This window comes from Ranitomeya imitator, chromosome 2, assembly GCF_032444005.1.
Source record: "Ranitomeya imitator isolate aRanImi1 chromosome 2, aRanImi1.pri, whole genome shotgun sequence".
Taxonomy (NCBI): Eukaryota; Metazoa; Chordata; class Amphibia; order Anura; family Dendrobatidae; genus Ranitomeya; species Ranitomeya imitator.
The window spans coordinates 167,897,923-167,909,752 of NC_091283.1; the positions used below are offsets into that span (position 1 = coordinate 167,897,923).

The 11,830-nt window shown below is 42.8% G+C and overlaps 1 protein-coding gene across 1 annotated transcript; it reads left to right on the forward strand.

Annotated features, from left to right (window-relative positions):
• Nucleotides 1-6,000: 6,000 nt before the first annotated feature.
• ABT1 (activator of basal transcription 1) lies at nt 6,001-10,457 on the forward strand. The gene is made up of 4 exons (XM_069747860.1): nt 6,001-6,222; nt 6,818-7,078; nt 8,404-8,579; nt 9,986-10,457. The coding sequence occupies exons 2-4, from the start codon at nt 6,826-6,828 to the stop codon at nt 10,349-10,351; spliced, it is 795 nt and encodes a 264-aa protein (XP_069603961.1). The 5' UTR covers nt 6,001-6,222; nt 6,818-6,825; the 3' UTR covers nt 10,352-10,457.
• Nucleotides 10,458-11,830: the final 1,373 nt, after the last annotated feature.

Consider the following 11,830-nt stretch of genomic DNA (forward strand, 5'->3'; position numbering starts at 1 on the left):
CTATTATTTGAATCCGATCAAAGCACTGACAGTGTATCTAATCCTATGATACAGCCCGGACAGTGTATCTAATCCTATGATAGCGCACTGACAGTGTATCTATATCTAATCCCATGATACAGCACTGACAGTGTATCTAATAAAATTATACTGTACTGACAGTATATCTATATCTAATCCTATTATACAGCACACCTAATCTGATACAGCACTGTGTATCTAATCATGATACTGCACTGACAGTGTATCTAATCCTATATCACACCGACAGTGTATCTAATCCTGATACCACACTGACAGTGTATCTAATCCTATGATACAGCACTCAGTGTATCTAATCCCATGATACAGCACTGAGAGTGTATCTAGTCCCATGATACTGCACTGACAGTGTATGTAATCCTACGATACGGCACTGACAGTGAGTCTAATCCTATGATACTGCACTGACAGTGTATCTAATCTTACGATACTACACTGACAGTGTATCTAATCCTATGGTACAACACTAAGTGTATATAATCCTATGATACAGCACTGACAGTGTGCCTAATCCTATGATACAGCACTGACAGTGTATCTAATAATATGATACTACACTGAGTGTATCTAATCCTATGATACAGCACTGATCGTGTATCTAATCCTATGATACGGCACTGACAGTGTATCTAATCCTATGATACAGCACTGACAGTGTATCTAATCCTATGATACAGCACTGACAGTATGTCTAATCCCATGATACTACACTGACAGTGTATCTAATCCTATGGTACAGCACTCAGTGTATCTAATCCTATGATACTGCACTGAGTGTATCTAATCCTACGATACAGAAATGACAGTGTATCTAACCCTATGATACAGCACTGACAGTGTATCTAATCCTATGATACAGCACTGACAGTGTATCTAATCCTATGCAAAAAAAGGGAAGAAGCCAGCACTGCTTATGGTCAGAACGCAATAACTGAAGTGCACATGCACATAATAAATTCTAACTGTATTTCAAATATGAGACATATAAGAAGTGCTGGCTTCTCCCCTTTTTTTTTGCTTTGCATTGGTATGTGGCTGACCACCACTGTTGCCGCGCACGCTGGGTTATGTGCGCCATTCTGTGTTCACTGTGATTGATAGGCTGCTGTGCACACACACACAGCAGCCCTGCCCCGCCTCAGGCTCCAGTTATGTGCACATGTGTCTCAGCCTGTCTCACCCTTCATCTTTGGTGCGGGTTTGGCAGTGTGGAAGCCAGATCTGAAATGTCCGCACTGGACCTGATGGGCCTTTACCTGCGCTTGCCTTTCCTGGCACCAAGGGAGTGATTCTGAAAATGCTCCAGGTACAGTTCGCATGTAATGTGGTCTTTCTTTTTATACTCTTTATACATTCAGGAGGCCATAATGGCACAACGTAAATAAAATACATAGAATAGGACTGCCCATTATGAGAATGCCGTGAAGGGGCGGGGTAGCTCAAAGAATTGATCAATTGTTTGCTAAATGTCTCATATTTCAAATACAGTTAGAATTTATTATGTGCATGTGCACTTCAGTTATTGCGTTCTGACCATAAGCAGTGCTGGCTTCTCCCCTTTTTTTTTGTTATCTAATCCTGATACACCACTCACAGTGTTTCTAATCTATGATACAGCACTGACAGTGTATCTAATCCCATGATACTACAATGAGTGTATCTAATCCTATGATACAGCACTGACAGTGTTTCTAATCTATGATACAGCACTGACAGTGTATCTAATCCTATGACACAGCACTGACAGTGTATCTAATCCTGATACAGCACTGACAGTGTATCTAATCCTATGACACAGCACTGACAGTGTATCTAATCCTATGATACAGCACTGACAGTGTATCTAATCCTATGATACAGCACTCAGTGTATCTAATCCTATGATACAGCACTGACAGTGTTTCTAATCCTATGACACAGCACTGACAGTGTATCTAATCCTATGATACAGCACTGACAGTGTATCTAATCCTATGATACAGCACTGACAGTGTATCTAATCCTATGATACAGCACTGACAGTGTATCTAATCCTATGATACAGCACTGACAGTGTATCTAATCCTACGATACAGAACTGAGAGTGTATCTAATCCTGATACTATACTGACAGTGTATCTAATCCTATGACACTGCACTCAGTGTATCTAATCCTGATTCAGCACTGACAGTGTATCTAATCCTATGATACAGCACTCAGTGTATCTAATCCTGATTCAGCACTGACAGTATCTAATCCTATGATACAGCACTGACAGTGTTTCTAATCCTATGACACAGCACTGACAGTGTATCTAATCCTATGATACAGCACTGACAGTGTATCTAATCCTATGATACAGCACTGACAGTGTATCTAATCCTATGATACAGCACTGACAGTGTATCTAATCCTATGATACAGCACTGACAGTGTTTCTAAACTATGATACAGCACGGACAGTGTTTCTAATCTATGATACAGCACTGACAGTGTATCTAATCCTATGACACAGCACTGACAGTGTATCTAATCCTATGATACAGCACTGAGTGTATCTAATCCTATGATACAGCACTGACAGTGTTTCTAATCTATGATACAGCACTGAGAGTGTATCTAATCCTATGACACAGCACTGACAGTGTATCTAATCCTATGATACAGCACTGAGAGTGTATCTAATCCTGATACTACACTGAGAGTGTATCTAATCCTGATACTACACTGACAGTGTATCTAATCCTGATACTATACTGACAGTGTATCTAATCCTATGACACTGCACTCAGTGTATCTAATCCTATGATTCAGCACTGACAGTGTATCTAATCCTATGATACAGCACTCAGTGTATCTAATCCTATGATTCAGCACTGACAGTATCTAAACCTATGATACAGCACTGACAGTGTTTCTAAACTATGATACAGCACTGACAGTGTTTCTAATCTATGATACAGCACTGAGAGTGTATCTAATCCTATGACACAGCACTGACAGTGTATCTAATCCTGATACAGCACTGACAGTGTTTCTAATCTATGATACAGCACTGAGAGTGTATCTAATCCTATGACACAGCACTGACAGTGTATCTAATCCTGATACAGCACTGACAGTGTATCTAATCATATGATACAGCACTGAGTGTATCTAATCCTATGATACAGCACTGACAGTGTTTCTAATCTATGATACAGCACTGACAGTGTATCTAATCCTATGACACAGCACTGACAGTGTATCTAATCCTGATACAGCACTGACAGTGTATCTAATCCTATGACACAGCACTGACAGTGTTTCTAATCTATGATACAGCACGGACAGTGTTTCTAATCCTATGACACAGCACTGAGTGTATCTAATCCTATGATACAGCACTGACAGTGTATCTAATCCTATGATACAGCACTGACAGTGTATCTAATCCTATGATACAGCACTGACAGTGTATCTAATCCTATGATACAGCACTGACAGTGTATCTAATCCTATGATACAGCACTGACAGTGTATCTAATCCTATGACACAGCACTGACAGTGTATCTAATCCTATGATTCAGCACTGACAGTATCTAATCCTATGATACAGCACTGACAGTGTTTCTAAACTATGATACAGCACTGACAGTGTTTCTAATCTATGATACAGCACTGAGAGTGTATCTAATCCTATGACACAGCACTGACAGTGTATCTAATCCTATGACACAGCACTGACAGTGTATCTAATCCTATGATACAGCACTGACAGTGTTTCTAATCCTATGATACAGCACTGACAGTGTATCTAATCCTATGACACAGCACTGACAGTGTTTCTAATCCTATGACACAGCACTGACAGTGTTTCTAATCCTATGATACAGCACTGACAGTGTATCTAATCCTATGATACAGCACTGACAGTGTATCTAATCCTATGATACAGCACTGACAGTGTTTCTAAACTATGATACAGCACGGACAGTGTTTCTAATCTATGATACAGCACTGACAGTGTATCTAATCCTATGACACAGCACTGACAGTGTATCTAATCCTATGATACAGCACTGAGTGTATCTAATCCTATGATACAGCACTGACAGTGTTTCTAATCTATGATACAGCACTGAGAGTGTATCTAATCCTATGACACAGCACTGACAGTGTATCTAATCCTATGATACAGCACTGAGAGTGTATCTAATCCTGATACTACACTGAGAGTGTATCTAATCCTGATACTACACTGAGAGTGTATCTAATCCTGATACTATACTGAGAGTGTATCTAATCCTATGACACTGCACTCAGTGTATCTAATCCTATGATTCAGCACTGACAGTGTATCTAATCCTATGATACAGCACTCAGTGTATCTAATCCTATGATACAGCACTGACAGTGTTTCTAAACTATGATACAGCACTGACAGTGTTTCTAATCTATGATACAGCACTGAGAGTGTATCTTATCCTATGACACAGCACTGACAGTGTATCTAATCCTATGACACAGCACTGACAGTGTATCTAATCCTATGATACAGCACTGACAGTGTTTCTAATCCTATGATACAGCACTGACAGTGTTTCTAATCTATGATACAGCACTGAGAGTGTATCTAATCCTATGATACAGCACTGACAGTGTATCTAATCATATGATACAGCACTGAGTGTATCTAATCCTATGATACAGCACTGACAGTGTTTCTAATCTATGATACAGCACTGAGAGTGTATCTAATCCTGATACTACACTGACAGTGTATCTAATCCTATGATACTTCACTCAGTGTATCTAATCCTATGATTCAGCACTGACAGTGTATCTAATCCTATGATACAGCACTCAGTGTATCTAATCCTGGCTCTGTGGCCTCCCCTCTAACACTCTTGCACCCCTCCAATCTATTCTAAACTCTGCTGCCCGACTAATCCACCTGTCCCCCCGCTATTCCCCGGCCTCTCCCCTCTGTCAATCCCTGCACTGGCTCCCCATCACCCAGAGACTCCAGTACAAAAGCCTAACCATGACATATAAAGCCATCCACAACCTGTCTCCTCCATACATCTGTGACCTCGTCTCCCGGTACTTTCCTGCACGCAACCTCCGATCCTCACAAGATCTCCTTCTCTACTCCCCTATTATCTCCTCTTCCCACAATCGCATACAAGATTTCTCTCGTGCATCCCCCCTACTCTGGAATGCTCTACCACAACATATCAGACTCTCGCCTACCATCGAAACCTTCAAAAAGAACCTGAAGACCCACCTCTTCCGACAAGCCTACAACCTGCAGTAACCACCGATTGACCAAACCGCTGCACGGCCAGCTCTACCCTCACCTACTGTATCCTCACCCATCCCTTGTAGATTGTGAGCCCTCGCGGGCAGGGTCCTCTCTCCTCCTGTACCAGTTGTGACTTGTATTTTTCAAGATTATTGTACTTGTTTTATTATGTATACCCCTCCTCACATGTAAAGCGCCATGGAATAAATGGCGCTATAATAATAAATAATAATAATAATAATCCTATGATACAGCACTGAGTGTATCTAATCCTATGATACAGCACTCACAGTGTATCTAATCCTTTGATACTGTGCTGACAGGGTATCTAATCCTATGATACTGTGCTGACAGGGTATCTAATCCTATGATACAGCACTGACAGTTTATCTATATCTAATCCTATGATACTGTGCTGACAGGGTATCTAATGCTATGATAAGACCAGGTACACCGGTGTCTTGTGACTGCCGCCATTATTTCGCTGTCGTTGACCTCCCGGTTTTCTATAGTCACACAATATATCCGCTTGCAGTGCTGTGAGGGAGCTGACTGACCGCAGAGAGCTGTGTGACTGGTCTGTGCGCTCAGCCTCAGTGGTTACCAAACAGGACTCTCCAATCATTCACGTCACGTTTTGCTTTTCCCGCCCTTTTACTTTGCCCCCACCCCTCTTTCCGTGACGTCATTGGTGTGCGCCGGGCAGTGCACGTTGTGTGTGGAGAGGAGAGTCGCTGCCGTATGTGTCGCGGTTTCCTGCTGCGCAGCGTGGACTGTGTGCGCTCGGTGCACCGGCTGTGTGCGGTAGGCTCGGCTGGACGCTACGCTGTAAGGACGGTGTCTGACAACCTCGAGCCTCAGGTCTATGTAGCATGTGACTGCTGAGGCTTCGCCCCGTGGCCGCCATTCTGGGTGAGGAGGCGCATTGTGCCTTTTTTGTCCACTTTTGTGTCATTTTCTGCCTCTTTTGTTCCGTCTGCTTCCATGGAGCGTTTGTGGCTTATTTCATGTGAGCTGTGACTGCATTAGAGGGGATTGTATCACTCAATAGCGGTGGCATGGAGCTGGGAGCTGCGTCACTCTCTGGCCTCTGGGACAAAAGACACTGGCAATGCCGCCCTGGTGGGGTGTGCGCCCCCTGTGCTGGGGATGGCAGCTGCCCAGCTACTTGTAGGGAGCACTGCTGTACAGCAGAGAAGCAAAAGGTGGTTGCAGGGCCTTGTATCCTCAGGATGAGTAGGGGGGGATTATTAAAATTATAAAATGGTGGCATTTCCCATGGGAATATTAATTACATGTAGAATTGTTCAGAACTTTAGAGCCCCCTTCTGTTTTTGTCCCAAACTGGGCCATTTCCAAACTTAAGCTTCACAACACATCTTATAGTCGAGGTGGGCTCTGTTTTTTAAAAAAAGAAGCGCTAATGTTGTGATGTTAGTTTGTGATCTACAGCAGATGTTTAAAAAAAACACAAAACCCATTATGACATCTGTTCTTGTTTATATAGAGAGCAATATGGAAGATGAACAAGAGCAGGCAAATGAAAGCCCAGAAGAAGTGGAAGAGAGAGTAGAACAAGAGGATGGAGAGGAGGACCCAGAGATGATGGAGGATGAGGAGAAGGTCTCGGAGGACAACACAAAGAAGAAGGTGGCTCTCCCTGGAATTATATACTTGGGTCACATCCCACCTCGTCTCCGGCCAAGTCATATCCGCAAGATGATGAGCGCCTATGGGGAAGTAGGAAGGATTTTTCTGCAAGCTGAGGGTGAGAACAAAGGACTTCTTAATGCACTATACTTGGGAGATCCACTAATCATGGGAGCTGATGGCATTAGATGGGTTATATGTTTTTTTCCATCATGTTTAAAGGGACCCTGTCACGCCAAAAAAAGCCCCCAATGTATCCTGAAAGATGAGAAAAAGGTTAGATTATACTCATCCAGGGACGGGTCCGCTGCGGTCCGGGTCTGGTCTGGTGCCTCCTATCTTCTTACGATGACATCCTCTTCTTGTCTTCCTGCCGCGTCTCCTGCGCAGGTGTACTTTGTCTGCCCTGTTGAGGGCAGAGCAAAGTACTGCAGTGCGCAGGTGCCGGGAAAGGTCAGAGAGGCCCAGCGCCTGCGCACTGCAGTACTTTGCTCTGCCCTCAACAGGACAGACAAAGTACGCCTGTTCTGGAGCTGTGGCGTGAAGACAAGAAGACTATGTCATCGTAAGAAGATGGGAGGCCCCGGACCGCCCCTGGGTGAGTATAATATAACCTCTTTTTCTCATCGTTCAGGATACATCGGGGGCTTATCTACAGCATTACAGAATGCTGTAGATAAGCCCCTGATGCCAGTGGCTGCAGCTCATCTTCGATTTTTGGGGTGACCGGTTTCCTTTAAGAGAAGCTGATGCCTATTGTAAATTCTATAGCTTAAGAGTAGAAGTTGTGATTCGTGGTAAAATCTTAGCAACTTTTTATGGGCACAGTGCCTCTAAATATCATTTAACTCGTTCTTACAAAATCCATTAATCGAGCACTACAGAACCAAATAAAGGGCCACTCATTAATATGTTGTTTAATCCTCAAGGCAGAGGAGGTGCAATTTTAGGTTTGTTGGTTTCCAAAGTAAGTTGAGGATCTGGTTTAATATAGTGTTGGTGGATATGACGAGTAAAATATTGCAGATTAGTGTGATAATAGGTGAAATTTTCAGACAACCATAGGCTACAATAGACCATGCAGCTAAGCTGAAGTTCTAGATCATAGCTGTAGTGTAATAGAACAAAGCTGAAAAGTGGCCTACCACATGCATATCTGGTAATTGTCATCCATGACTGTTTGCCAGCTTTAAATGGGTTGGCCACTACTTTTTTTTTTTTATTAATGGCCTATCCTTAAGTTAGTCCTTCAATATCTGATCATTGGGTTGCAGCACCAAGCACCCTGACGGCCGGAAGTCCTCAGGTGCTGCGGGAATGCAGTAGCTCTGTCATTACTATAGGGGCCATGGTACTGAAGTCCCCCCTATTCAGGGGCACTCTGGATCTACTCATTGTTTACCATGAAGTAAATTCTCATTAAAACTGAAATGTCTTTGTCAGATCGCTGTATCCGAAAAAAGAAGAAGAAAGCCGGGAGCAACGCCCGTGACTTCACAGAAGGATGGGTGGAATTCCGAGACAAAAATGTAGCCAAGCATGTGGCAATTAGTCTGAACAATACCCCAATGGGTACCAGAAAGAAGAACCGTTTCCATGACGACTTATGGAGCATGAAAGTAAGTTAGGTAATTTTCTGTATCGTTTTCTTAAAGATAACCTTTAAGCAGGATTGTGCTCAGTGACCTCCAGACAGTGTCAGTTCGGCGCCATTATACTGATTACAATGATACCTTGGTTGATGAAATCCGACCTTTGGTTATTGTTTAATCTTTATTTTCAGTTAATGATATGTTCGTGCAACGGGGCAGACTGTGGGGGAGGGGGTCTATGTGGTGCTCTGTTTAGGTATTCATCTGTATGGCTTCTGACAGGTCTCTGATCCCTCACTGACCTGCCCTCTAGTTTACATACTGAATATTAGATATGTTTAAAAAAAAAAAACATTCTGGAAGCAGACAGCAGTGCGTGTGCTTCAGCATGATCGCATCTATAATGTGTATTTAATTATTGTTATTGATGGTATACATAAAATAAAATAAATCAGTCAGAAAATGGTGTCAGATGCGCCTTCACAGTAGCGATACGACAGATGCTACTGCGCAGACGTCACTGTCTTGAAGGAGGTAACTTTCCTCTCTAGCAAGATGGCGCCTGTGCCGTAGCAGTTTTTGGATCGCCAATAGTTGCTACTGTGCAGGCGTGGCCAGCTCCATTTTCAGACGTGTTTTTTTTTTAAATTTTTTTATTTATGTATGACATCAAAACCAATAATTAAATACACACTTTAGATGCGATCATGCTGCAGCACAGGCACCTGCCTGCAGAAGTGGATTTGTAAAAAAAAAAATATATATATAATATTCATTATGTAAACTAGTGGGCAGGTCAGTGAGGAATCGGTGTCCTGTCAGAAGCCATACTGGTGAATATCTAATCAGAGCACCGCATACAGGCCGTCCTGAAGCATTAGAACCTCATTAACTCATAACTGAAAATAAAGATTACACAACAACCACAAGACGAATTTCATCAACCAAGGTATCATTGTAATCCGTGTAATGGTGCGGACCTGACACTGTCTGTAAGTTACTGTGCACAATCCTGCTGACAGGTTCCCGTTAATAGGAACCTGTTGCCAGCAAAAGCGCTGTTAATTTGCAGGTTAATAGCATTACTAACTTGCCCTGCGTCTTCACGTAGCTGAACGTTGCAGGGAGAAAATTAGCTTTATTTTCCCCGTTTCAGTCACCGCTCTTTGTATATAGAGCAGCTGTAACTGCACCCCCAGCCCTGACTGACAGCCAGCCTCAATGCAGAGCCAGTGTCGGTCAGTACTGCTGTCTACTCAGAGCAGTTACTGAAGCAGGGAGAATAAAGTTAATTTTCTCCCCACCTCTTTGGCTGCGTGCAGGCGCCGGGCAGTAATGCTATTAATCTGCAGGTTAATAACATTTTGCTGGTGACAGGTTCCCTTTAAATTTGTGCCTGCATTCTAGTGACACCCACCCTATTGCTTTGACAGTATCTCCACCGCTTTAAATGGTCCCACCTAAGCGAGAGGCTGGCTATCGAGAGGCAGGTGCGGAAGCAGAGGATGCGTGCCGAAGTGTCGCAGGTTAAGAGAGAGACAAACTTCTACCTGCAGAATGTGGAGCGCGGTAAAAAGATTGCCAAATCAGCTCGCAAAAAGGCAGCAGAGCCGGGCAGTAACCATGTGCCAGATAAGCAATGGAACTTCACACAGCGGAAGACGGAAGAGGAAATACAGGCCCTTAAATCAGGCGGTGACAAGAATCGTATACAGAAACGACAGGAACAGGCTCAGCGAGCGGAGGAACAGTCCAAGACCAATCGCTCACTTCTTCACAAAATTTTCAATGTTTCCTGAGTATAAAACATGAGAAACTTTCAAGGAATTTTGTATATTGCCTTTCTCTCTATCCAACATGGTTGATCTTATGGACATTGTACAGTAAATCTACTTCTGTGCTGGATTATAAGACTTCTGTCCATATTTCCTATTAGGGCTTATGGATATCATAGTGGTGGAGTTCCCTCCCTCTGCCCCAGAGCAAAGAGCTGCATAATGGATGGATGATCAACTGAATGGCCACCACCAGCATCTTTCCCTTGCAAAACAAGCTGGTTCTTTCCCTGCTAGTTGGTGTTGAGCTTAAAAAATCAAATATCCAGTTTACTTGAGGTTGTCTGACACATGACTGACTAGTTACTCGGATTGTGTCTTTTAGCTTAGGATAGAATTGGTATTAAACTAAGGGTCAGGAAAGTAAAGCAATTTCTTAAGATCAATTCCGTTTTTTTTAAGTCATGGGTATTTCGTAAGGACTTATCTTCTATACAGGGGATAGGAAATAACTTCCCGCTTGGTTGTTGTCCAACCGGTGGACCCCCATTGATCGCCAGAGTGGTACTCTTTTATCCACATTAGAATGGATTGGGAGAGCGCTGTACTCGGCTTTCTTCAGCAGTCCCATAAAGAATGCATTGAGAAATAGAAAAGTATGCTGCCTATAGATAACTTGCTTCTACTGGACTACCCCTTTAATGGGTGCATAACTGCTTGCTTATCAGGATGAAGCACCTCATTTATGATGATTTGGGAAGAGTTGGTTGAAGTAATTAGCAGCAGCTTTCTGCCCTCGGTCGTTGAAGGCTCTACTAAGCAAGGCATTGTCTTGTGTGATCAGATGCATTGAGAGCTGGACAACCACCGTCTTTAAGCCTCTCTTCTATGCCAATGATATGACAGCACACACTTGCCGCCAATGCAAACTTCTCCGTAGGTGTATAGTGTCGTTTCACTATCAGCACTGGAGAACAGATTAAATGACACATATACAGTTGAAACTAGTAGTTTACTTACAATAGACACATATGCGTATTTTTTTCTCAATATCTGACATGAAATCAGAATAAACCTTTCCTGCTTTAGTTCAATTAGGATTACCATAATTATTAATATTTGCCAAATGGCAGAATGAGAGGGGGACAATGTTTGAAGGCATTTTTATTACTTACCACAAAGTCAAAAGTTTCCATACATTTCATTAGTATTTGGTACCATTGCCCTTAAACTGAAAGACTTGAGTGAATCGTTTGGGATATCCTTCCACAAGCTTCTCACAATAGTTGGTCGGAATTTGGGCCCATTCCTACTGCCAAAACTGGTGTAACTGATCCAGGTTTGTAGGGCACTTTGCTCGCACTGGCCTTTTGAGCTTTGCCCATTAATTTTCCATAGGATTTAGATCAGGGCTTTGTGATGGCCACTCCAAAACATTGCCTTTGTTATCCTTAATCCACTTTGTTACCATTTTGGCTGTATGCTTCGGGTCATTATCCATTT